Source organism: Vitis vinifera, chromosome 15, assembly GCF_030704535.1.
Source record: "Vitis vinifera cultivar Pinot Noir 40024 chromosome 15, ASM3070453v1".
In the NCBI taxonomy this organism is placed as follows: domain Eukaryota; kingdom Viridiplantae; phylum Streptophyta; class Magnoliopsida; order Vitales; family Vitaceae; genus Vitis; species Vitis vinifera.
The window spans coordinates 22,661,289-22,687,953 of NC_081819.1; the positions used below are offsets into that span (position 1 = coordinate 22,661,289).

At 32.5% G+C, this 26,665-nt stretch overlaps 3 protein-coding genes and 1 long non-coding RNA gene across 8 annotated transcripts; 2 read left to right on the forward strand and 2 right to left on the reverse strand.

Moving 5' to 3' along the window:
* The first annotated feature begins 1,585 nt into the window (after nt 1-1,585).
* Nucleotides 1,586-8,865, forward strand: LOC132255157 (uncharacterized). Of its 5 annotated transcripts, none has more exons than XM_059742991.1 (12): nt 1,586-1,744; nt 1,831-1,867; nt 5,120-5,270; nt 5,385-5,516; nt 5,625-5,690; nt 5,790-5,895; nt 7,042-7,084; nt 7,340-7,412; nt 7,675-7,762; nt 8,282-8,338; nt 8,452-8,530; nt 8,648-8,865. In XM_059742991.1, the coding sequence occupies exons 4-12, from the start codon at nt 5,446-5,448 to the stop codon at nt 8,659-8,661; spliced, it is 597 nt and encodes a 198-aa protein (XP_059598974.1). In that variant the 5' UTR covers nt 1,586-1,744; nt 1,831-1,867; nt 5,120-5,270; nt 5,385-5,445; the 3' UTR covers nt 8,662-8,865. The 5 variants fall into 5 exon arrangements, with proteins under 5 accessions (XP_059598974.1, XP_059598975.1, XP_059598976.1 ...); XM_059742992.1 differs by having other exon boundaries at nt 5,190-5,270; XM_059742993.1 differs by lacking the exon at nt 5,120-5,270.
* On the reverse strand, nt 1,830-3,314 carry LOC109124083 (uncharacterized). The gene is made up of 2 exons (XR_002031985.2): nt 3,123-3,314; nt 1,830-3,008 (listed from the first exon to the last, which is right to left on the reverse strand). It is a non-coding gene; the product is annotated as an uncharacterized LOC109124083 (long non-coding RNA).
* A 1,750-nt stretch (nt 8,866-10,615) lies between the features above and the next one.
* Nucleotides 10,616-15,273, forward strand: LOC100251636 (60S ribosomal protein L36-3-like). The gene is made up of 5 exons (XM_002273471.5): nt 10,616-10,761; nt 10,855-10,891; nt 13,551-13,655; nt 14,588-14,787; nt 15,077-15,273. Exons 3-5 carry the CDS (start codon nt 13,554-13,556, stop codon nt 15,105-15,107), a joined length of 333 nt encoding a protein of 110 aa, XP_002273507.1. The 5' UTR covers nt 10,616-10,761; nt 10,855-10,891; nt 13,551-13,553; the 3' UTR covers nt 15,108-15,273.
* An 842-nt stretch (nt 15,274-16,115) lies between these two features.
* LOC100256759 (acyl-CoA hydrolase 2) lies at nt 16,116-26,368 on the reverse strand. The gene is made up of 17 exons (XM_002273438.5): nt 26,192-26,368; nt 25,899-25,991; nt 25,160-25,227; nt 24,915-24,996; nt 24,509-24,555; nt 24,245-24,370; nt 23,272-23,349; nt 22,851-22,938; nt 20,697-20,809; nt 20,547-20,609; nt 20,407-20,462; nt 19,037-19,141; nt 18,837-18,893; nt 18,059-18,160; nt 16,726-16,774; nt 16,576-16,644; nt 16,116-16,345 (listed from the first exon to the last, which is right to left on the reverse strand). The coding sequence occupies exons 1-17, from the start codon at nt 26,205-26,207 to the stop codon at nt 16,268-16,270; spliced, it is 1,290 nt and encodes a 429-aa protein (XP_002273474.1). The 5' UTR covers nt 26,208-26,368; the 3' UTR covers nt 16,116-16,267.
* Between the last annotated feature and the right edge of the window lie 297 nt (nt 26,369-26,665).

Genomic DNA, 26,665 nt, shown 5'->3' on the forward strand with positions numbered 1-26,665 from the left:
AAAAAATAAGGCTCTAACTAGTAATTGTTTTTTTTAAGAACACTTTTTTCTTCCTTTTTTTCCTCTATTTTTTCCCTTAATTTTTTTTCAACCAAACAAGATATTAGTATTTTCTTTCCTTAACTATTTTCATGGCATCCACGTCTTTTTTCTGTGACAGTGCTTCTCCTTCTCTTAGAATCATTCCATCAATGGGAGAAAATATATCAAAACAATGGAAAAAGCAAATTGTGTCAGTAAGCATGAAGCGTTCATTTCAATAAAAATAACAGTCAATGCCATTTTGGAGGTCACTTTTCAACTCCAATCAAATCTTGGATCTTTAATCAGCACACAGATGCCTCTAGTAATTCTAATCTTTCTTAGGAACCAAACAGTGAGCAATGCGATTGAATTTGTTGTTCTTGTTGGATGGCACATTACCTCGTATTTTTTTTATTCACATGTTGGTGACAGATAAAGGAAGTTTGTCTATAGTAACTTTGAACTTTTGTAATAAAAAAAAAAAAATTGATTTTTCAATTTAATTTTTTGAAATGACTTTATAGGTACATAAGAGTTGATCACACACAACAACAAATATGGGCAAGGATTTCAAAAGTAATTTTCTTAATTTGTATATATATCTGTATGTATATTACCTCACCTAAATCAAAACTCTTCTACCATGCTATGCTATGAAACTAATTTGAGAGTCCTTTTTAGGATGAAATTTAGTTATACACTTCGGAACATATTATCTGTTGCAGGGAATCAAGAGATAATATGAATGTTCTCAAATAGAATTGGAACAGCAAACGACATCGTTTCAGAAGGAGTAGTTGAGAGAGGAGAAAGATCATTAAAATATTTTTACTATCTTAAATTTATAATAAGTTAAATAAATTAAACCATTATGTTCAAATTTCATATAAAATTTAATTTTTTAGATAATTGTTAAAGCACATCTACTCGAAATAATTTTATCTAAAATCTATATTAAAAATAAATAAAAGAATGCATTTTCATATAAAAAAAGTTTATTATTTATATAAAAAAATAATATTTATTTTTTATATAAAAAAATTCATGAAATAGGTTTATTATTTAATAAAAAAAAAATTGTAAACCTAAATCCACATATTTATTTTTGAAAATATTATTTATTTTATAAGACATTATTTTAATAAGTCTTAACTTTTATTTGTCAAAATATTTAATTCAATACAACTTGGGTAAAAAAAAAATCCAAAAAATCGAATTATTCAATATTTAGATAATTATTGATTCAATAAGATGAAAAATCGAAATTATTATTTTGGTTTTTTTGGGTAAAAAGATTTTAGTTAGTTTAAACCAAATCACATTTTCTTAAACATTATATTATTGCCTGAATCCTATAAATCGATATAAAATGGATAAATTAATTTTTTTAATTTTAATTAATGTCAATTTAAATTAAATCGATTAATTTGGTGGAGTAAGGGTAATAATACCCCCCTATTGCATCGCCGCAACGCATTAATCATGTCTTCCCCATAGCGGTAATTTCAACTTACCCGGGTCCAGTCATTTACCAATATGCCCCATTTGTCGCTCGCATCAATGTACTCAAAAGGATGAAATCTCCAATTCTATGAGGGTATTACAGTCACGCAGGATTGTGTTCTTGGAAATCCCGGTTACGCCCCCAATTTCTTCACTATAAATAGATCTCTTCCCCTAAACCCTAGAATTCTTCCGTGCGGCGACTCTCTTCTCCACGGTGAGGGTTAGATCATAGCAAACGTTTCACAGCTTTCTATCTAATTCTGATGACTCATAGCTGTGTTTTTTTTTTTTTTTGTTTAGATTTTTCAGGAAAATCGTCACCGGACCTGTTTGGCAGGTAGGAAATCTGTTGTCACTGTTGTCTTGCACTTTTTTTGTTCGGCTCGTTTTTCTTTTATGCTTTTGAAGTGTATAGTTTCTCTCTTTGTTGATTTTGAAATGCTGCATTGTTTAAGATCTGATGCGTTTTCCTAAGTTTTTATGTTGTTGATTTCCGTCCGGTTGGTCGCTGAGAAACTGAGTAAGGAAAAAGAAATTTTAGACTACCAATTTTGCTATATATGTCTTTTGTCTCTGGAAAATGAGGCGATGGAATATTTTTGTGCTTTTAGTTTTTATTTCCTGTTGTCTTTTGGTAAAGGAGTTTGTGTCAACTTCTTTGAATAGCTCTAATATCTTCATATCTTCAAAGCATTTTGCACATTGAACTTCGTGGCAAATGAATGAAAAAAGAATCGATTTGTGTCATTGTATTTTCTTGTTTCGAAACTAGAAATAGAGGATTAATTCAAAGTAAAACTTAATTTCTCTCCCTTAAAACTTAATTTCTCTCCCTTAATGTGTTTTCTAAATTCACTACCATTTCAATGACTTTCTCACATATTGGTCCACCAAAATGAAGTGGAATGGGACCTATTGTTTGATGCACTGTGGATCAAGTGTATTGAAATGAGTTTGATTTGAAAGTATTGCTATTATTATTTTGATGGCTCCGTGCAAGTTTAAGCAAAAGTTGAATTTTGAATTGGGTTTCAAATCAGATTCAACAAAAATTTTCATGAATGGATGGTTGAAAGAGTTGATTTTTAGCAGACTTTGATCTACTAAGTGGGAATCATTATATGATGGATCTCAATCCTTTTAGTGATGTTCATATGTTATTTTTTTTGTTGAGGCCATGATTTAGAGAATTACATGATGTTCCTTGGAAAAAAAAAATATGCCATATTTGTAACATAGAAGGGAATGAGATCCACTACATGATGAGTTCCATTTAGTAGATCAAGTGTTCTACAAATCGATTCGATTTAAGGATTTTAAAACCACCTTTTTAAAGTTGGCAAAACCTTTTTTGGGCTTTGGAGGTGACCATCTTCTTCATGACAGCAAATTTTTGGGCTTTCTTTGCTTTTCCCATGTTTTGATGGATTGAAGGCCAATAGAAGATTACAAAATTGAAACGTCGTAGAGTTGTTTTTCTGCGCCAATTCAAAGAAATTGCTCACATTAATTTAGGGTTTTTTCTCTAGGGTTTAGGGCAATTTCCGGTAAATTTATAGCATTTTGGGTTTTTTTTGGGAGCGAGGCCTCACCTAATGTTTTCGAAAACGACTCCGAAGCTTCTGAGGGCTTTCTGGAGAGTGGTCACCAGTAGAGGGCTTGTCGGAGAGTTGCTGCCGCTCAAGACGCAGAGAGCCGCAGACCGTATTCAGTTGTAATCGGAACCGAGAAAAACAGAGTTTTCTAGAGGTAGGGTTTAAAAGAGGAAAAATAAATAAATCAAAAATTTTTATTATTTTATTTTATTTAAAAAAAATTAATTTAAATAATTTAAATGACTTCCTCCCAACCCTCCACTCATGTATTATGGTTACCTTAACAATAAATTTATTTGAAATTTACATATATTTTCTAAAAAATTTATTTATTATTTATTTCCCTTTATATATTTGAAATTTGGAAGTTAATATTAATATTTTTATCTGCCCATTTACACCAAATAGTTATACTAATTCTCAAAAAAAAAAAAAAATCAATTTATTTTTTATTTCTATTAGAAAAAAAAAAAGAATTTGCACATTTTTATTTGATTTATAATTTATAATGAAAAATATTTTTTTTTTAAATTGACATAAGTTTACTCAGATATTTATATCTTTTTAAAGATGAAAGACAAAATTATTTTTCCTTTTTGTCTATTTCTTTTTTTTTATTTATTTTAAAATTTGAGTTTTAAATGATAATGATTTAAAAATTAAAAAAAATCTAAACGTGGGAATTATTTAGTAATGTTTTTAAAAATAAGCTTAAAAATGGAATAGTTTGATATGTTTTTTGTTTTTTGTTTTTTTTAAATATTTTTCATATTTTAAAATTTTAAAACAATTTTAGAATTACTTTCAAATTACTATATCTATTGCTATGACATTTTTAAAATTATTTTATTGTTGTAAAATTATAAAGTGAAAGATAAATTAAAATGTAGGAAGAGAATAGAATAATTTTCATTAGAGGTATCTCCTTTTTATAGGGAGTCACAAAGAAATATATATCAATATGGATGATCATCCACAAGTCCCCATAAATCCGATAAATTCTCATATTTTATAACACTCCCCCTTGGATGATCATAAGAATATGACTCATTAAAACCTTACTAGGAAAAACCCTAGTGAAGGAAAAAGAGTACAATATTCTTTTGAATTACTATAAATGCCTCGTTAAAAACCTTGTCAGTAAAAACCATTGGGACAAAACCTGGATGAAGGAAAAAATAGTGCAGTATATCCATATTATCATTCTCCCTCTCATGTAGACATGATTATGATTTCTTCAACATTTCAAATGGTAGATCTCTCAATCTTCGTATTCCAAAGTCATACCTTAACTTTTTCAATGCGGTCAAAGGTAACGCCCTTTTGAATAGATCTGCTAGATTATTGCATAACTAAATATGTTAAACATTGATCTCACCTTTCTTTTGGAGCTCATGAGTATAAAAGAATTTAGGGAGATATGCTTAGTTCTATCACCTTTTATGAATTCTCCTTTAATTTGTGCAATACAAGCAGCATTATCTTCATGTAACTCGGTTGCATTGCCTCTAATGGAAGGTAGTCCACATGTTTCTTGTATATGTTGAATCATTGACCTTAGTCATACACATTCACGACTTACTTCATGAATTGCAAGAATTTCTTTATATGGATCTGAAAGATATTATGCATCTGCATATCCAAGCAATTGTTGTTTTGATTCCCTTGAGTAAAATAGGCCCATACTAATAGTTCCGCAAAGATTGATTTTTTTTTTTTGGAGAATTAGTATAATTATTTGGTGTAAATGGGCAGATAAAAATATTAATATTAACTTCTAAATTTCTAATATATAAAGGGAAATAAATAATAAATAAATTTTTTAGAAAATATATGTAAATTTCAAATAAATTTATTGTTAAGGTAATCATAATACATGAGTGGAGGGTTGGGAGGAAGTCATTTAAATTATTTAAATTAATTTTTTTTAAATAAAATAAAATAATAAAAAATTTTGATTTATTTATTTTTCCTCTTTTAAACCCTATCTCTAGAAAACTCTGTTTTTCTCGGTTCCGATTACAACTGAATACGGTCTGCGGCTCTCTGCGTCTTGAGCGGCAGCAACTCTCCGACAAGCCCTCTACTGGTGACCACTCTCCAGAAAGCCCTCAGAAGCTTCGGAGTTGTTTTCGAAAACATTAGGTGAGGCCTCGCTCCCAAAAAAAACCCTAAATGCTATAAATTTACCGGAAATTGCCCTAAACCCTAGAGAAAAAACCCTAAATTAATGTGAGCAATTTCTTTGAATTGGCGCAGAAAAACAACTCTACGACGTTTCAATTTTGTAATCTTCTATTGGCCTTCAATCCATCAAAACATGGGAAAAGCAAAGAAAGCCCAAAAATTTGCTGTCATGAAGAAGATGGTCACCTCCAAAGCACTTAAAAAGTAAGATTTTTCTTTTATACAGATTTTTTTCCCTCTCTGTAATAGATTTATGTTCCTCTAATTTTCTTCAATTGAATATATCTTGAATTTGTTTTTGGTTTTATTTAGACACAAAGAAGAGGTTTTGAACCCTACCAAGAAGGACGAAAACAAAGAGAAAACCTCCAGAAATGTGTAAGTTTTTCTTAATAAACAATTTTTCCGCTGCATTAATTTCAGAATTTGCTGTGTTTAATCATTGTTAAATTATTATTTAATTTTCTGAGGATGCAGGCCATATGTTCCGTCCGCTCTTTTCTTCAAGTACAACACTGCTTTGGGGCCGCCTTATCGGGTTTTGGTGGATACCAATTTCATCAATTTTTCTATTCAGAATAAAGTGAGTGTTTACTGTTGTTTTGTTAACGTAGGGAACATGATCTTGTTTAGGTTCTATTCAATTTTTGTTTTCTTGGGTGTATTAAATATGAATATATCTCAAGTTTTCTTTTCTTTTTCTTCTTCTTTTTTTTTTTTTTTTAGAATTTTCTTTTAGATTTTTGTGAAAGCTAGTAATTGTTATGTGATTTTGGAATTCTGGAAGTGTCTTTCTTGGTTTTTAAGAGTTTTAGAAGATGTGATTTTTGCTTCAAAAAGCAGGAAAAGTACTTCCAAGGTGCTAGCATATGATGCATTGTAAGTCCTTAGATGCCCATTGGTGAATATGCCCAATCGATGTTAAGTCCATATGGAGGGAGAGAAATAGGAGAGCTTTAAATAATTGTGAAAGTTTGGATCAAACAATTAAGAGTTGTTTCTTGAATCCCTTTTAGGAGTGGGTAAGATTGTATATTGGGGACAGATCTCTATCGTTGTTAGAGTTTGTGGACCGGATAGGCTCTTCGTAGGGCATGACTGCTGGTTTTTGTGTTCCCGCGCTTCTTTTTGGTTTTTTGGTTGCTTTTGTATACATCACGTATACTTCTTTTTTATTCTAATACATTTACACGTATCCGAAAAAAATAAAAATGCCCAACCGCATGTTTGTTAGCTTCTGCTGAAGGTGAGTTATGGCATTTGGGTATGGAATGTTAGGGCCTGGAAATTGTTTTCTAGCATAAACACATGTTTGACAATTTTCTGTAAACAGTTTTTTCAAAATTCTTCTAAAAACAGGTGTTTTTTTGGAACAAATTTGAGATTTTTTCATGTGTTTTTGTAGTGTGTTCTAAAGAACAATTGAAAATATAAATAATAGTTTGAATGTTTTTACATTATATATAAGAGGACACTACTTTCAATGAGAATAGTTGAGAAAATTGTTTTTCATGTTTGAATTTCCAAACAGAATTTTATTCCAGTAAACAATTGAAAACTATTCCTAAAAATTGTCCTCAAAAATGGTTTTTTGACAACTGTTTTTTAAGACGTTGCCAAAACGGACCCTTGCTCTTTTATGTTTCATTTTCCAAGAATTAACCTTGCAATGACTATCCTAAGCATTTCTCAACGATGACTAATGAGTTTTCTCTGACTTCTTCTGCAGCTTGATCTGGAGAAAGGGATGATGGACTGCTTATATGCAAAATGTGAGTTCAATGAAGTTACTGATTTTGGCATTTATTTAAGCTCATTCCTAAATGCTGTTAGTCTTTCTCTAAGAAATTATGATGTTACCATGGTAGTTTGTACATTCACTATGTTGAAATTGTCCGCTTCAAAACATTTTGGGCACAAATTTGACTAAATTTTTTATCTTATCAATCTGAAAGTATTTTTATGTGATGGGATTCTTATATTATTTTGTTGTCTTTGTTGCTTCCTTCTATCTTTTAATTTTAAAGGCACTCCTTGTATCACGGATTGTGTGATGGCAGAGCTTGAGAAGTTAGGTCAGAAATACCGCGTGGCTCTGAGGTAAATTTTCATTTGTTTTACTCAATGAAATTGTGATTTTCAGTAGTTTTGCCCTACTATTCACTGAGAAAATATTTTTGATGATTCTCACCCTATTAAGCTATATTGGAGTCAAAACTATACAATTATGCGTGCATGTGAAATAAGAGCTGCAAAAAAGGGAGATGAATATTTATTCCCAATTGAAGAAATTGAGACATTGATATCCAGTTTTACCATAAAATAGAAAGATAAGATGTCTCTTGATCTACTTTCTTGGCAGGATTGCAAAGGATCCTCGGTTTGAAAGATTACTCTGTACTCATAAGGGAACTTATGCTGATGACTGTATTGTTGATAGAGTTACTCAGGTATGATTTGGATTCTGCACCATGTTTACATGTGTATTATCTCGGGCTTCTATATACATTGATCCCAAGCTATATTCATTTTGTGTAAAAATTTCCGTTGTCCAATCTGCTTTGTACTGTGGGGCTGTACATCTTGTGTAAATGCATTGCATGGAGTACAGAATATGAGTAGTTACCAAATTATCTGATAAAAAATGTGGGTTACATCATCCAGTGGTCTAAATTTCAAGTTGATTGAATATTTTTCATAAACTAGCCTTAATGTTCAAATCATATGTGTACTGACGATAAAACTCCATCCATGAGATATTCGGGCGTGCTTGAACCGATTGATGGGTTCCCATAATCCCGAGTTTCCACCCTTACCCCAACCTTGTTGTTCTGGATACAGGACCATACCAAATCAATCATCTAATGGGCTATGCAGCTGAATGTCATTATAACTGTCCAAATTGCTCTGTTATCTTCTACTATCCTCTTCGCATGAGTAATGTGTGTACTATACTTTGTTTAAAACAGCATAAATGCTACATTGTTGCTACATGCGATCGAGACTTGAAGCGAAGGATTCGCAAGGTAAAAATGAATTGATGATGCTCATGACTTGATAATTACTTTGCATCAAGTTCCAATATATTTTTGATAGGTGCATCAAGTTCTAATAAATGAAATTTCTTTTCAATGTGCAGGTCCCTGGTGTGCCAATAATGTACATTACAAAACACCAGTATTCAATTGAGCGGTTGCCCGAAGCGACAATTGGTGGAGGTAGGCTTGAAACTGTTTATTTATATATATAGCTGCAAATACCCCTTTTTTTTCTTTTGCCTTCCCTTGCCTTCCCTTCCCTTCCCTGTTCTGAGATATCTGTTTCCATTGATGCAGCTCCAAGAATTTAAACTGTGATTGGTAGCTTACAGGCGTGAGGAAGACAGGTGATTCTGTTTTTGCTAATTATCAATTTTGTTTACTTGTTGTAACTAAAACCATCTCTAGATTCAGGTGGAATTATGAATTTTTGTTGATCTACTTCTCTTTTAGAGACCACAGATTCTACAGTGTAATTTCTATCAAATGGGGTGCTTCTTGCTCATTCAACTCAAGAGTTCTGATTGTTTGTTTTTGTTCAAGGTTGATTCCTAACATGTTCTTAAATTTATTTAAATTTTAAGAACATTTATTTAGCGGAAAAAAGAGTTTCAAAATATGCACATGTAAAAATAACTTGGTTCTACTTAGTGTCTTCTCAGTTATGAAAAAATAAGGCTCTAACTAGTAATTGTTTTTTTTAAGAACACTTTTTTCTTCCTTTTTTTCCTCTATTTTTTCCCTTAATTTTTTTTCAACCAAACAAGATATTAGTATTTTCTTTCCTTAACTATTTTCATGGCATCCACGTCTTTTTTCTGTGACAGTGCTTCTCCTTCTCTTAGAATCATTCCATCAATGGGAGAAAATATATCAAAACAATGGAAAAAGCAAATTGTGTCAGTAAGCATGAAGCGTTCATTTCAATAAAAATAACAGTCAATGCCATTTTGGAGGTCACTTTTCAACTCCAATCAAATCTTGGATCTTTAATCAGCACACAGATGCCTCTAGTAATTCTAATCTTTCTTAGGAACCAAACAGTGAGCAATGCGATTGAATTTGTTGTTCTTGTTGGATGGCACATTACCTCGTATTTTTTTTATTCACATGTTGGTGACAGATAAAGGAAGTTTGTCTATAGTAACTTTGAACTTTTGTAATAAAAAAAAAAAAATTGATTTTTCAATTTAATTTTTTGAAATGACTTTATAGGTACATAAGAGTTGATCACACACAACAACAAATATGGGCAAGGATTTCAAAAGTAATTTTCTTAATTTGTATATATATCCGTATGTATATTACCTCACCTAAATCAAAACTCTTCTACCATGCTATGCTATGAAACTAATTTGAGAGTCCTTTTTAGGATGAAATTTAGTTATACACTTCGGAACATATTATCTGTTGCAGGGAATCAAGAGATAATATGAATGTTCTCAAATAGAATTGGAACAGCAAACGACATCGTTTCAGAAGGAGTAGTTGAGAGAGGAGAAAGATCATTAAAATATTTTTACTATCTTAAATTTATAATAAGTTAAATAATTTAAACCATTATGTTCAAATTTCATATAAAATTTAATTTTTTAGATAATTGTTAAAGCACATCTACTCGAAATAATTTTATCTAAAATCTATATTAAAAATAAATAAAAGAATGCATTTTCATATAAAAAAAGTTTATTATTTATATAAAAAAATAATATTTATTTTTTATATAAAAAAATTCATGAAATAGGTTTATTATTTAATAAAAAAAAAATTGTAAACCTAAATCCACATATTTATTTTTGAAAATATTATTTATTTTATAAGACATTATTTTAATAAGTCTTAACTTTTATTTGTCAAAATATTTAATTCAATACAACTTGGGTAAAAAAAAAATCCAAAAAATCGAATTATTCAATATTTAGATAATTATTGATTCAATAAGATGAAAAATCGAAATTATTATTTTGGTTTTTTTGGGTAAAAAGATTTTAGTTAGTTTAAACCAAATCACATTTTCTTAAACATTATATTATTGCCTGAATCCTATAAATCGATATAAAATGGATAAATTAATTTTTTTAATTTTAATTAATGTCAATTTAAATTAAATCGATTAATTTGGTGGAGTAAGGGTAATAATACCCCCCTATTGCATCGCCGCAACGCATTAATCATGTCTTCCCCATAGCGGTAATTTCAACTTACCCGGGTCCAGTCATTTACCAATATGCCCCATTTGTCGCTCGCATCAATGTACTCAAAAGGATGAAATCTCCAATTCTATGAGGGTATTACAGTCACGCAGGATTGTGTTCTTGGAAATCCCGGTTACGCCCCCAATTTCTTCACTATAAATAGATCTCTTCCCCTAAACCCTAGAATTCTTCCGTGCGGCGACTCTCTTCTCCACGGTGAGGGTTAGATCATAGCAAACGTTTCACAGCTTTCTATCTAATTCTGATGACTCATATCTGTGTGTGTGTGTGTTTTTTTTTTTTGTTTAGATTTTTCAGGAAAATCGTCACCGGACCTGTTTGGCAGGTAGGAAATCTGTTGTCACTGTTGTCTTGCACTTTTTTTGTTCGGCTCGTTTTTCTTTTATGCTTTTGAAGTGTATAGTTTCTCTCTTTGTTGATTTTGAAATGCTGCATTGTTTGAGATCTGATGCGTTTTCCTAAGTTTTTATGTTGTTGATTTCCGTCCGGTTGGTCGCTGAGAAACTGAGTAAGGAAAAAGAAATTTTAGACTACCAATTTTGCTATATATGTCTTTTGTCTCTGGAAAATGAGGCGATGGAATATTTTTGTGCTTTTAGTTTTTATTTCCTGTCGTCTTTTGGTAAAGGAGTTTGTGTCAACTTCTTTGAATAGCTCTAACATCTTCATATCTTCAAAGCATTTTGCACATTGAACTTCGTGGCAAATGAATGAAAAAAGAATTGATTTGTGTCATTGTATTTTCTTGTTTCGAAACTAGAAATAGAGGATTAATTCAAAGTAAAACTTAATTTCTCTCCCTTAATGTGTTTTCTAAATTCATTACCATTTCAATGACTTTCTCACATATTGGTCCACCAAAATGAAGTGGAATGGGACCTATTGTTTGATGCACTGTGGATCAAGTGTATTGAAATGAATTTGATTTGAAAGTATTGCTATTATTATTTTGATGGCTCCGTGCAAGTTTAAGCAAAAGTTGAATTTTGAATTGGGTTTCAAATCAGATTCAACAAAAATTTTCATGAATGGATGGTTGAAAGAGTTGATTTTTAGCAGACTTTGATCTACTAAGTGGGAATCATTATATGATGGATCTCAATCCTTTTAGTGATGTTCATATGTTATTTTTTTTGTTGAGGCCATGATTTAGAGAATTACATGATGTTCCTTGGAAAAAAAAATATGCCATATTTGTAACATAGAAGGGAATGAGATCCACTACATGATGAGTTCCATTTAGTAGATCAAGTGTTCTACAAATCGATTCGATTTAAGGATTTTGAAACCACCTTTTTAAAGTTGGCAAAACCTTGAATGTTAAAAGGAACCTGATATATTGATTTGAGTACCTGATATAGGGTGAATAAGCTTGAAGATGGGGTATGTTTTTGAGTACCTGATATATTGAATGGGACTGATCAAATCATAGGTCTCAATCCCTTTTCTCATATTGACATGGCATGAGAACTTTAAAAACATTGTTATGTTTTAAGTCAAGTCGTTTTGTTGAATCCGTGAGTTGTCTGATGAATGTGATTTTGCTTCTAGAGTGCTACATGCAGTCATGTGTTTGATGGTTCTTTGTGCCACGTTAAAAAGTTTGTTTGTTTGTTAGAACAAGTTCTAATGGTCTTGTTTTCTTGATTTCTTCTAGCAGTTGAATAAAGTTTTCCCACCATTCAAAATTTAACTTTTTTGAAGAAAGTGAAATGGATTAATTCACTTCACTGACACAAACTTTATTCTCCATCTTTATGTTTTAAATTTTCAGATCAAATGAGACCATTATGCCTTTTTGTTCCTTCTCCACAATATAATGAAAATAAAACTTACCTTGCTTAACACTTGTTTGATTTGAAGATCCTTCATATTTGGTTGTCTACATTTTTTAACTTTTATATGTTGTGCTTCATATATTTTTTTTGGAATAAACAAATGTTTGTGTTATGCTTCATATATAGCTTTATCATAAAATGGTTTTTATCTGTTCCTATATGCATTTTGATTCTTATTTTGAAGTTGGGGATGTTTTATCCATGATATATATTCCCTACTCTTGGTCAATATAAGTTTCTAATGACACTTCTTGGGTTATAATTTTTTCTTTATTTTTTTTGTTATAATTAGATGTGTCGCATCAAATACCCAATTAGGTTCTCTTGTCATATTAGTGTAAGGAAAAAGGATCGGGGCCCACCATTTGATGGGTTTCATTTAATATATGCAATGTACAATACATGTATTCATTTTGGTGAATTTTAATTATTTCTTTTTCTGGTGGGGGGGCTCAAAACATTCTAAAAGGATTTCCACTGATCACAAGTATGATTTCAATTCAATGCTACAAATATTAAATTGAGCTCATTTTCAAGTATACTTGGTCTAAGAAATGAGACTTATCATACGGTGGGTCCTAATCCTTTTGAAGAAGGAAGCTAGCATTTTCTATGGGGTGCAAGGCTTGTGAACAGTCCTGTCTATATTGGTTCCCTATGGAAAAGTGATGTTAGTCACATAGAAGGAGCCGGACCTACCATATGATGGACCTTTAGGAGATCAAGTGTATTAAGAATTTGCTCAATTTGAAGATTTCATTATTTAATTTTAATTTAATTTGGTTACACCTTTTCAATTTCAAAAGATTTTGATCCTTCTGGGATGTTTGAACATTATATTACTAAATTTTGATGGTTAAAAATCATCAAATGATGATAAAAATGTTTAACATACTTGATTTATTAAATGAGACTCATCAAATGGTGGTACCCAATCCTTTTTTCTCATGCTGATGGGCCATTAGAATCTAATAAATATGCTGAATTAAAATTCTATTAAAGTCTTCCTATAAGGTTGTGGATGTTCATGATTATGTGCTATTGTATGTTTTATTTTTTGATTAGTTGCTGGATGGGAGGTGTTTTTTTGTTTCCTTCTTTTTGTAGATTAATCATCATTCCTATTGGTGGTGGGGTTTATTGTAGGTGATGGCTCCAAAACAGCCAAATACTGGCCTCTTCGTGGGCCTAAACAAAGGACATGTGGTGACAAAGAAGGAACTCCCTCCACGCCCTTCTGATAGAAAGGGGGTAAGTTACTTCTAACTGTGGGTATTCCCATTTGTTGCACTGATTCGGTTTCAAGTTTAACAGCTGTGTTGTGCATGATGCTTCTCGGAGTCCAATTTCTTTTGGATCATTTTGGTGAAAAAAAAATTGGTTTCAACAGCTCCATTTTGAGGATGGTTCTTCATAGTATTACAGGCATTTTTCTGGAAAATATATATTTTCCTAATGTCCATTTGTTTTGATGTATGTGTTTTTCTAATGATATATTTTTTTTTGTGGTCTTTAAGTATCTTAATTGTGACACTGTACTTCATTTTCTAGTTTTACCATTTGTATATTTTGTTCTTTTTTTTTCATCATTACAGTGCTAATATGATGTCTAACACTGGGCTCTTTTGAGTCTTTATCTTGGAAACAAATATTCAAATGGAACATATTTTGGAATATGGATTGTATCTTAGAGGTTTAGTGTCACTTGAATGTCTGTACAATTTAAATTTTATTTTCCTATTTCTGCTTTAGGGGTTTTCCTTTGATATGCTTGCCTTGGGGATGCAAAGTATCAAAGGTCTGTTTTGGAAATATTTTTGAAAACAGCTTTTTAGAACAATTTTTAAAAATATTTTTCAGTTTTCAAGAACAAAATTACCCAATTATGAAAAACAGTCTCTTGGTTTATTTTTTGGTTAAAGATATTGTGGCCTTATGTGTAATGGAAAGGAAAAGTTTCCTAAGTATTCTTAAATTAGAAAAATGATTTATGTTCTAGAAAACACAAGTGTTTTCAATGGCAGTTTCCAAACAGTCCAGAAATTTCCTTATTTATAAAATTTGTACACTGCAACTTTTGTTTCATGGGTACCATGGCACTAATTAATTATACATCAAATTGTAACTCCAAATTTGCCATAATACAGTTTGGTGTATTTATTTGTTTCCATGTTTTCATGCAGAAAACCAGTAAAAGAGTTCACTTTGTGCGGAATATCATCAGGGAAGTAGCTGGTTTTGCTCCTTATGAGAAGAGAATCACTGAACTTCTTAAGGTTGGGAAAGACAAGCGAGCCTTGAAAGTTGCGAAGAGAAAGTTAGGCACACACAAGAGAGCAAAAAAGAAGCGTGAGGAGATGTCCAGTGTCCTACGCAAGATGAGGTAATTAATAGGGGCATATATGCCCTCCGCCTCAGTGTTATAATGAAAGCTCACCTTAGTACCATTTGAGTAGCTTTCTGAAAATTAATTAAAGAAAATACAACATGCTTATGCTTGAATAACTCGGTTTTTGCTATTTGAAAAACATTTAAATTTAAAAACACAAGTGTATGTCAACTGAAACTTGGGATTTTTTTGTCAAGGTTCTCTATAACTTGTTTTTGTTTTCTTGCCCTGATATTTTAGTGGATGATGTTGCTTAATCTGTTGTTGGTTCTCTTCTGTCCAGGTCTGGTGGAGTTGGAGAGAAGAAGAAGTGAGCTGTTCCCGTCTTCTCTGACCCCCCAAAAAAACTTATTGGCAGTTGAGTGCTTATTTAGCTTTGTCTTGTCATGTTAGATTTGATGGAATTTTGCTCCAAAGTTTTGATTTTAAGATTCTATATGAACAATCTCTATTCAAATTTCCGAAGTAGCAGTTGATTCAGATGGTGCTCCATCCCATTTTTATTTCATGGAGAGAGCTCTTCTGATTGAAAATTTATTAATATTTTGACATTAATGTTTTTGGGTGAAAATTTAAATTTATTATTAGAAAAGAACTAAAATGTATTATTTAATATAATATATATATATATATATATATATATATATATATATAGAGAGAGAGAGAGAGAGAGAGAGAGATTATATTTTATTTATTTTATAAATTAAATATAAACAAAATTATCCTGCATAGGCTATCTGTTATATATAAGGAAATATTTAATGAGATATAACATTTATATATATATATATATATATATGGAATCATGTAAATCATAAATTAGCCCAAAAAAATTAAATAATTCTTATAACCAAAATCTCTTTGATTTTGCAAAATATAAATAAGCTTGAAATCATTTGATAGTTTTATAAAAACATATCCTTAAATGATTTTCAAATGCCACATATTACCTTCATTATCTCTACAAACTTGGATGCATTTCTATTTAAAATATTATGTTTTAGAAATGTTAGAAGATAAAAGTTCAGTAAATGAAGCCAGTAGAAGAATTCATTTCTATGAAAGAATATATTTCAAAAATATATAATTTTTTATAATACATTTGAGATATTTTCAAATGTTTTTTTTTAAATATTCTAATAAACAACTAAAAATATAAACAATAATTTTAATTTCAAATAGAATTCTATTCCTAAAAATAAAATAAGAATTATGAAGAACTATTTTTAAAAACTATTTTTTAAGAAGACATTGCCAAATAGCACCCCACATTTGGCAATTCATTGGCTAAAAAAAAGGATTTTTCACAAGGGCAACATAAATTAGCAAGTTCCAACCCGTTATTCATGATTGATTCATTACCATGAGCCAAATTGCACATTATTACATGAAAATTGTACACCCAAAAGAAAAAAAAAAAACCATTTAACCTGAATACCTCAAAATGGTTAACCAGGATTCTACAGCCTCCCATTCACAGCTTTGACGATATTGCTGCATTTGGCTTTTTAGCCTCCCTAATTAGGCCCTCTTGAGTCAATGACACAACAAGCTGCCAATCAACATATATAAAATTCGGTGAAGGAAAATGTAAAAGAAACATGTATGACCATGGGTCCCAAGAAATTATTCAGCAATGAAAAAAAAATATGAAAGAGAGAAAATAAATAAACTTGAAGGAACATGTGAAAATAATTTTTAATTTTAAATCTATTTTTAATTTTTTCTTATTTTTCTCTTAAAATTTTTGAATAACCAAACATAGGGATAGGAATTATTTACCTCGCCTTTCCTGTTGAACATTTGGCCTGCACAAAATCCACGAGCGTTGTAGGCAGCAGGACTCGCAATCTGGAAAACACTGGATATGTTAGCATGCGGACAGAATTCCAATGAACATAGTAAAGTACCTAGACATTTTGTGAGGCTTACCACAAATAATAACCAGTCATCGGCTCTGAAGGGCCTGTGGAACCACATCCTGAAAACAGATATTGTGAAAAGAAAACATTAGTAATATTTACTTTCAGCTATGTTTGTTTCCAGAAAAGAAAATAATACAGAAAATCAAATGTCACTAAAATTAATTAAAAACTTATATATTTTCAAACTATTTAGTCATTATATAAAAGAGTTAAATGAGTTTGAAGTAATATAAAAATATTTCTTTCACTCTTTCTTTCTATTTTCTTTCCCTCCTATTTTCTCTTAAAATTTCCGAAATCCAAACGTGATCTTAATGTTTGTCAGAAAAGGGGTGTATACTGCAAATACTGTCATATGATCTTAAAATATCTGTTTGATAACACAGGCTGTATTCATGGAGCAATAACAGTACTATCTTCATAGCTAATTGCAACCACAGAACTTATAAATCATGCCAGTTCATTCTAGGCAGTGTTTTGTTGCCAAATTGAATAACAAGACATATTTCCAGAGCCTTTCTTTGTTTATAACTCGTATTTAGATAGCATTGAAAACACTTTCACAGATATAATCCTGAGAAGCTGCAGTCACTCCAAACTCGAATCATATGCAGGGAGTCAGCTACATTCATTCCTAGGTATCTTGTTCACGTGTATTTATGCGACAATCTCCACAATTATTCATATTTTATACACATTCTGACCAGCCATAATTTTTTTTCTTATAGGTAAAAGATAATTTAGACATGGCACCTATCAAAAAATGGGGGCACCCCAAGTAAAGAATTAGGTATAGAAATTATGCTCACTCCAAGTCAGCGTTCAAATCCTAACAGCTTGTTTGTCTGAAAAGACAGTGATGCCAAAGAACAGGGCAGTGAGAATTAGAGGGTGCAACATGAATCGTATCTCCTATAACTCCATATAATAACATATGCCAGGTCGGACCTAGCAAAAAATCCAGGCCATCAACTGAAGATTAAAAACTGCCACATCAGGCACTATAATTCTAGAATTTTGTTTCCAGGGCAATTTTAACTGGTGTCCTTATATGAAACAAAGTTTTAAACCATTTAAGCTAGGACAGAGTTATAGTCGAGCAAAGAATCTAATCAACGTAATTCAGTAACCATATGCAACCTGAATTATAAACCAGACTGCAAAAGTTAGACCCCACCTATTGCTTCCGAAGCAGGCCCATGCTGGTATTTAATACTATGGACCTAAAATTTTCAGCCCTTCTTATTAAAGTTATTAACCCTTGAAGAAACCAATGAAATTGCCCTCATGATTTGCACATTAAAGAACTAACTGTGTAATAAAAAGGAGCAGACACTTACGAGTGATCCAGACTAACAGAAGTCGTCTTCAGGTCCTTTTTACGGTGAGGATTCAAACTTACTGATAGGAATATTAGATCTGAAGCATAGGCTGCCACACATCTGCAACACAGTGACATGAGAATCCTTAGAGAAAATGAAGTATTGGACTCTACTCAACATATCAACATATCATTATAATAAGCATGCAATTCAAGGTGCTAACTGGCGCAACAATCATATTGGAAACTCGTTCACCACTAGCTTTTGGTAGGGTGTAGCAAAACACCAACATGTGATTTCCAGGCTCTATCCTTTCACTTTTTCTTCTTTGATGCCTCCAAATTCAAAATCAGCCTAAAAACAAAGGAGAATGTAACATAGTCCTGGTGGGCAAGACTTCTTAAATTATGCTGATGGAGAAATATAAATATATCCTGAAGAATTCCTCTTTGGAAATGGCTATTGACCCTTTTCAATCCATAATTCTTAAGGAGTCAAGACAACAAATGAGTCATATAACATGTTATAAGCGGCTTATTGGTGTTAATATAAATTTTGAAGGCCATAGAAATGAACTCTAGGCAGTAGAAAACATGGTGACATAAACACCATAGCTTCTCTGAAGACTGGTCAGAATAAATCAATGTATGACAGTATGCAAAAGAGAAACAAAATATGGGAGTTCCTACGGATTAATAAATACAAGAGGCTACATCAGTGAGGCTTTAAATATTCATTGTGCTCAATTTGCATAGACACAAGCATAAATAGGTTGGCAGTTCAAAAGTGTTGTTACCTATGCAAAGCCTGATCATCTGACAGCTTTCCTTTTGCTCTAAACCAGTACCTCAAACTGCAACATAAGTTGTGTATCCCAACAAGACAAACCATGTAAACGTGTGAGTGTATAAAAACACATGAGCAACGTCCACATGAAATCGAAGTCATATCCACTCCACTATATTTTGAAGAAAAACACAAGGAACATGGATTAACCTTGGCGGAGATTTAGTCTGATTAGTGGAATTATTAGGCTCACAAAACCTTATCTCTATGGGCCAAGGAATAAACTCTTTTGCCGCCACCTTGTTCCGATAAGTCCTGTTACAATATATCATTAGGATTCAAAGTGCAGACAAAATAAAGAGAAATAATCTTCGATACTTTCATGTAACAGGACATAGAAGAGGCAAAATCCATTTGATTTCATAATTATGGCAAAACAACATAGGGGCAAAAAAATTTCAAATGATGGGACGAATATTAAGAAATACAAGTGGAAAATGCCATAAAGCTACCATTAATTGCAATGTCAACATCTAAAGAACTAGTTCTCAAGGATAGCATTTCAACCTAGCTGGCCAGGTATAAATCACAAAACCGTGCAGTGTTTATGTTCTTGAGGAAGAATGCAACATAAATTATTATGTTTTCTGTCATTAAAGTTCTTATTGAGCTTTAGATGGCACCTGAGAAACATACCACGTGTTTAGTTCCTAAACAAACAGGAAACAAGCCCATTTTCATTACTCCTACAAAGGTACAAATGGGTTTATGTTAAATTGAAATTTGCATTATCAATGAGAATCTCTTCTCAACTGTAGCCTGCCCCTAAAGATTTCTAGAATTGGTTTGTTTTCATTTAAAGGAGGCTTCTATGCTCACATATATAGAAGTACACCATATGAGTGCTACATGCCTCCATGAAACAAATATAGCAGCATGTGTGAGCAAAAGCAAGTCTTTGTGCACTCGTGTGTAAATGTGTATGTGCATGTTCGTATGCTTGTGCATGTGTTTGGTCCATGCCCTTGCTTCTAAGTAAAAGAAAAAAGTGAGAATTTTCATTAATAGAAAGGGACAAATTAGAGTATACACAATATAACACACAGTATAGCACAAATGACAAATGCCATCATTGATTTCTTTTTTTAATAGGCTTGGATGCCATCCAAACTTATAAAAAGATTGAGATACTAATAACTGTGCATTATGCCTAAATATTGAAAGCTAAGGGCGTAATACATTTTTTCCATATTTTCAAAGGAAATTAAAGTGGATTATTGTGCAAGCATCTAAACTTGTTAGCTTCCATGCATAGATAGATGTCATAGGGACTAATATCCAACATGATGTCCATCCATAGAAAGAATTGCTATACATATCATATAAACTTTACAGTAATTGCAGGTCTACTAAATTTGTATTTTTTTTTCCGCTTAATTATGATAAAAGATGAGTCTGCTGTATGCTTGTAGTCCATACAAGGCTTCTGGTAAGCAATAGGAGCCTATAACATGCTAAGTATTAGCATGCAAATATGGAAATGCAGCAGTGAAATCTATCTGAAGTATTGTGAACCTTACCTTGGAAGACGGGGATCGGTAAGACGTCTATCCCGAAGCTCTTCCAATGATAGAAGCTGAAAAATTGATTGGAGTTCAAAAACCATGGCAGCTACAAACTGGAAATCATTCATAAATAAAATAAAACACATTTTGGTTACCGTATCTGGAGCAGGCACAGATGGCATTGTCGCTACCTGGTGATCAAACCCTTCTTCTTCTTTCTGAAGAATTAAATTAGCCCATTACATGCATTTTAGATATAACAAATCAACTTGGATCACATGCAAACAGATAGATAACTAAATTACTTGAAATGAAGCAAGCAGTGTGAATATGACATTTCCTTTCTGTATTGCATCCACTCTCCGCGTAGCAAAGCTCTTACCATCACGTAAACGGCGAACTTCATATATAATTGGCACTGCAAAAACATATTTATATATACTATCAATCCATTTGTTAATGTTAACATCAAATACCTTGAGAAATATTAGGATCGGTTTAAGGTTTATGGCCATGAAAACAATTTTATGTTATAAACAGTCAATTTCTTGTAGCAGGAGCAATATATTCACAGCAATAATATATGACATTTTTTGCAAGAAAAAAGAAATATATTGATAGAATGGTCTTAAAGGAACTAATAGAGGGTATGGCCTTTTAGATAGTTGAATGATGAAAAGATATTTGCTTATCCCAAATACTTGGGATTAAGCCTTTGTTGAGTTGATTTGAGTCACATAAATGTCCCATATTTTTGCAGCATTTACTTATCTTATTACCTTATGAAGGAAATTATAAAGTATTATTCTTTTCATCCATACCAATATATGCATAGACCGGAACATAGGAAATGGATTGTGGTAGTTGCAGGAGTCCACAACCATTTTGATGCTCCATAATTCCCATATTTTTGCAACATTTACTATCTTATTACCTTATGCAGGTCATCATATTGGATTATCATCACCTATACCAATACATGCATATACAGGAACTCGGGCAATCAGCCTTATCAGGGACATTATTGAGGGAGCCCACAAACATTTTGATGCTCTCTCTCGTCACTTGATTGACCTAAAGAAGGTGCAGTATTTTTGAACAATCTCTGCCTCTCTCTCTCTCTCTCTCAGATACTCTCATTTTCTAATCATTCAATTGACCTAAAGACAGTTCAATCACTTGATTGTCATAAAGATGGTGCACTGATTAATGTAAGGCCTCCGGGTATTTTGAATAATCTCTGTCTCTCAAAGATGATATTCTCTCTAGTCAATTGATTGACCTAAAGGCACAGTCACTTGATTGACCTGAGGAAGGTGCAGTGATGAATTTCAGGCCTTAGAATTTTTTGAATGAAATCCTGTGACTCTCTCTCTCTCTCTCTCTCTCTCTATATATATATATATATATATATATATATGCTAACTAATATAAAGCCCCTGAATTTTTTGAATGAAGACCTATTAGGCAAATGAATTTGGGCATACAGGGGGAGAGAGCAATTTTTTGAATAAAGGCCCATTAGGCAAATGAATATGGGAGCTGGGAAAGAAAGAAAGCAAATTTTCAATGAATCAAGCAAATGAATTAGTGTTGCAGAGAAACGTAGCAGTCTACAGCAGATGGTTAAGAGCTGCCTCTCAGTCACTCTTTGAGATACTAATGAGAGCAAGAGCACAAACAAACAACCTCCAAACCCCAAAATCAATTGATTGACTTGAAGATGGCATGATGATTAATGCAGAGCCTCTGAATTTTCTGAATGAAGACCTGTTAGGCAAATGAATTCCCCGGTTTGGGAAGAAACAAAACAGCCTGTGAAGAGAAGTTACAGGAAAACAATGTGGAGGTTGGTCAAGCTGAAATGTCATTAGCTGTCATGCCCAGGCTGTGGGGAGAAACTAAGCAGAGCCCCCACAACTATGATTTGTAGAAGTGCAATGTAAAGTAAGTGGTATCCAAAGATGATTGCTCCTATTCAATGGGAAATAATGCTGTGGCAAGATGGATGCTGATATATGTCCCTGTTTTTTAAGCAGAGGATCATCTTCATTTACTAAAAGATGGGGATAACGAAATGAGAATTACAGTAGCAAATTCTTCCCAAGTAGAATGGAAACAGAGAGGACCTAAATTGGCAAGATCATGTTCTTGGTATCTGGCACCTTATAATTTGGTATCTTGTTCTATTTCCAAGAACAATGTGAAAATTCTTATATCACTTATTCGTCCACAAAGACATAAGGTCATTGGTTTCAGCAAATTGTATAAATATTGAAGCAAGAAATGACTAATTATAACAAAGAAAAGAATGAAAGAAGGCAAAGCCTCAGTATTCACTAAATTCACCGATGCGTGCCCTACATATATCATATGGAGATTCATACAAGATGGAACATCAGCAAAATAATTGCAGCAGCTGTTCATTCCACCCATATACAAAAAATAAAAGCACTTACTGTTAAAATCCCCAACAAGAAGGAAATAAGCGTGCAAACTATGGACAACCTTAAGACAATCAACAGTTTTCGATGCTGCAGCCAGAGCCTGCATATGGAGCATCCTAAAAATAAGTATGTTAAGAACATGCAACTGATATAAATTCTAGGCTATAATAACATTTGTTCCACATTAAAGAACTCCAATTATATGCATAAAATAAAAGCTGTCGGTATCATTATAAAAAAGGTAAGAAAATAAAAAAGCAATTTATTTTTCATTTCCAACAGTAAGATTATTGATTATAGGATTTCAATCTGCACGTCCTCTTGCATCAAGCAAACTACTATACTATGTCAATATCTTGTTTCCATGTTCAGCAGAAGTACTGTTGGAAACATAGTGTTACAAAATTCGAAAGAAGAAAATTCTAAATCCTACCTGTCCAAGTAACTGTCCTCCAAAAACCTTTCCAAATTTTGGAGCATCTGGTAACGTAATCCCCTTGAATATGTTCACCTTCAAAGCAAACACAAAATACAATTTTAACATAATGTAGAATTTTCATCTACTCTTTATGGCCATAGAGATACAATGCCACAGAATACTAATGAACTGTACAAGACTGAGGAGCAGAACATAAGGTAGAATGTAATAATCTGTAGATACAAAAATCACACTAGGTGGTAGCATGTCACAACGTTTCCCTTTGATTTCAACCACATTTCCCTTTGATTTTGAAACAATTAAGGCATTGATTCCACTACTCATCATTCGTTTTACTCTAAAATAGAGATAGAGTTTGGGTGATTTTAAAATAAAGATAAGAGTTTGGGCAATGTAGAAATGTGTAGGAGAGAAAGTGGGAAAGGCATGCTGCACGGATTCAACTTCCTTCAATTCATCCTCAAGCTTTAAAACATTTAAAGAATTAATAAACGAAAAGATGTTTAAAAATGTAAAACTTAGAGAACATGGCGATGAGGATTATAAAGTAAGATCTTCTACCCCTAATTTGGTGGCAATGAGAGGCCCATTGCCATTTATGATTTCTCTTTCAAGAACCATTCCAAACATCCTCAACACATGATTGAGGTCCAGCATAAACAAAAATGGGACATTACCTCACTGTGATGATATATGAAGATATTATTGGCCTATAAAATGATTTCTGAGAGCAGAATTGTATGAAGAAATGATTGAACCATCAATTTTTAAGTAAATCAGACATCCATACTATATTGAGCCAAATCTGGAAAGTCACTCAAACATGTTCTGTGATAGATTTTCAAAATTACCAGCCAAAACTTCAGTTAAGAGTCAAGGAGAGGTGTAAATAAATAAAGGAGGCAAAAGATAGAAACAAATTTATATAACAGCCGCATAACTATAGTCTTAAAAGTACTGAACATACTTCTATAGGCTCCAAGTGCAATATGAGCTCCACAAGTGAGCATGCCTCAAGTGCTTTATCTGCATTCCATATTGATATTGGCTGCAGTAGGGTGCAATGTTCATGGGGCAGCACCAAGCAGATTAGCTGCCATCACAGACAACAGATCAGAAGCTGGCTACCAGCATGTGCACAAACATCAGTGAAAGTTTATCTCCTGAACTGAAGCATTAGGAACAGTGTCATTCTTATGAGAGAACAATTTTTAAAGGTAACTGCAGCTACCTTGGACAATGCAATTACATTTGCCTGTTGAACAGATGCTCCAATACCTACAAAACAAGCTTGCGTTACCATCATTCTGAAAGGCTATTTTCACAGGTCTGAATAATTCTTCTAGGACGATGGTTTCACCGTGAGATGTTATATACAAGTCCATCTGCACCATCAATCTCTTCTGGCAATAAATCCCTCTATATATAAGCATATAAACTACTAATAACACCAATTTATTGCATCATGGAATAATTATTACAAGATTCAGCTACAAACTGATAATACACTTCCTATGGATGGAAATGGATAACACTAAAAAGTGAATAATATAGAAGATATATCAAGATAACCAAAAAGAAATGAAAAACAGCACCTAAAAAACCTAAATTAATGTGTAACAGAGTTTCAATCTCACCATGACCAAAATAGTCATATCGCTTTAGTTGAAACTCAAGACGACTTTCTTGCTCAGCAGTGACTGAGCCAGCAACTTCAGCCTGTTAATGACAATATCGGAGTATAATTACAATTACAGATGTAAAAATTCAAAATTCAATTTACAATTATAAGACAATTACGAATAAATTTGTTCACAAATTCATTTATATTAGATACTATGAGCCAATATAACTTAATATTACAAAACCATATTAAACCTACCTCTCCTTCCCATATGAAGTAAATTCCATCTCCCATTTCCCCCTCATGAACAACAAACTCTCCGCGATCTGCAACATAATGAATTCAAAATCCATTCAATAGATATTCATCTCTCCCTTCTATCACTAGGGTAAAGGAAACCATGGAAACAGAAGAAGACAAAATTATCAAGTCCGGGGGCATATTTGGACTCCACCTTTAAAAATAGATTTCAAATATAGGTTCTCTAAAACAAAAACATAAAAAAACAGTTCTCAGATGATGTAAACACTTCAGATATCATTGGTTTCATTCTCAAAACACCCACACTGCAACTGTATTTTCAAATAACATTTACAAATACGCTTAAACCAAACAGTTTTTCTGGACAGTTTGTTGTTTCTCTCTAGAATTTTTCTCAGCAAGGAACAAGATGAATCTACCCAATGTAGAACCAAAGGTTCCTTGAGCTTTCAGTTTTCAGTTTTCTGCTTTTGTTTAGGACAAAAACAGCAAAAGTGGCTCAGGCAAGTCGAGTACTGCCTTCTTTGCTTCCAAAGAGTGAAAGATTTTAGGACTCACATTCTGATTTCCTTTCCGTTTCCTCCATTTTCTCAGACCATATAAATCATTAATTTATAAAAAGAAAATCCAACTTCTCTTCCTCGAGTTGTATTTTAAATTATAATCACCAAAAAAAAAAAATCAATAATTATGACAAAAATCAACCAAACAAAGAATGGACTAAAATAAAAATCACCATAGTGTTTAGTTCTGACAACTTCCGCAATTTTCCTGAGAGACGAGCTAGGAAGCCTCTGAAGCAAAGGAACACAACCTAAAAACTCGATCACTGCAAATCAAACACAACACACCAAGAAAAACGAAACATCAGCGCGCCAAATCGCAGACACGACCGGGCCGCCAAGAAACCGCATAAAAAATTAAGGAAAACCTTCCAGCAAAATATCGCGAGAGCATTGACGTTTCCTTCATAATTTTCCAAAATTTTCTCGCCAACCAAACGGAAAAGAACAAAATTAGAAACTACACCTGATTCAGTGTCCATTACCGAGAACCGGAGTGAGCGACAGAATCTGGATTTTTTGTTCTCTGAAATTCAAAAAAATACAAATCGTGATAACGAGATTGCACCTGTGTCTCGTTGTATTGTGATGAATGGTGAGGATCCAATATATATAGAGAAAGAGATGGGAAGGGAAGGGAAGGATCTGGTGCCTGTCAGCTTACCGTATGAGACTCTGGACATTACCCGTGAAAAAAGTGTGGTCTTTTGGAGGTAGTTGGTTCGGGAAATTAGGTTCACGGAAAAAAAATTCCCATGTTATGTAACATTTTGGAATTTGGTGGGAGATCTTGAAAAATATTTTTGGTAATGATTTCGCAAGTTATGTGAAATTTTGGAAAATAATTTTGGAACTTTTAAAAGTATTTTTGCAGCATCAATTTTTTGGGCTTTTAAGATGACTATTTAATGAAACGTGGAGTGCCCATAAGGATAAATAC

Bases quoted from the DNA above. Each gene is read 5' to 3' on its own strand.
- LOC132255157 (XM_059742991.1), top strand. From the start codon at position 5,446: ATGGGAAAAGCAAAGAAAGCCCAAAAATTTGCTGTCATGAAGAAGATG. The intron at 5,691-5,789 runs GTAAGTTTTTCT...CTGAGGATGCAG, and splicing joins GAGAAAACCTCCAGAAATGT to GCCATATGTTCCGTCCGCTC. The intron at 7,413-7,674 runs GTAAATTTTCAT...CTTTCTTGGCAG, and splicing joins AAATACCGCGTGGCTCTGAG to GATTGCAAAGGATCCTCGGT.
- LOC100251636 (XM_002273471.5), top strand. From the start codon at position 13,554: ATGGCTCCAAAACAGCCAAATACTGGCCTCTTCGTGGGCCTAAACAAA. The intron at 13,656-14,587 runs GTAAGTTACTTC...GTTTTCATGCAG, and splicing joins GCCCTTCTGATAGAAAGGGG to AAAACCAGTAAAAGAGTTCA. The intron at 14,788-15,076 runs GTAATTAATAGG...TCTTCTGTCCAG, and splicing joins AGTGTCCTACGCAAGATGAG to GTCTGGTGGAGTTGGAGAGA.
- LOC100256759 (XM_002273438.5), bottom strand. The intron at 23,350-24,244 runs GTATGTTCAGTA...TTTGCTTTGAAG, and splicing joins TGCACTTGGAGCCTATAGAA to GTGAACATATTCAAGGGGAT. The intron at 20,463-20,546 runs GTAACCAAAATG...TCAATTTTTCAG, and splicing joins CTGTGCCTGCTCCAGATACG to CTTCTATCATTGGAAGAGCT.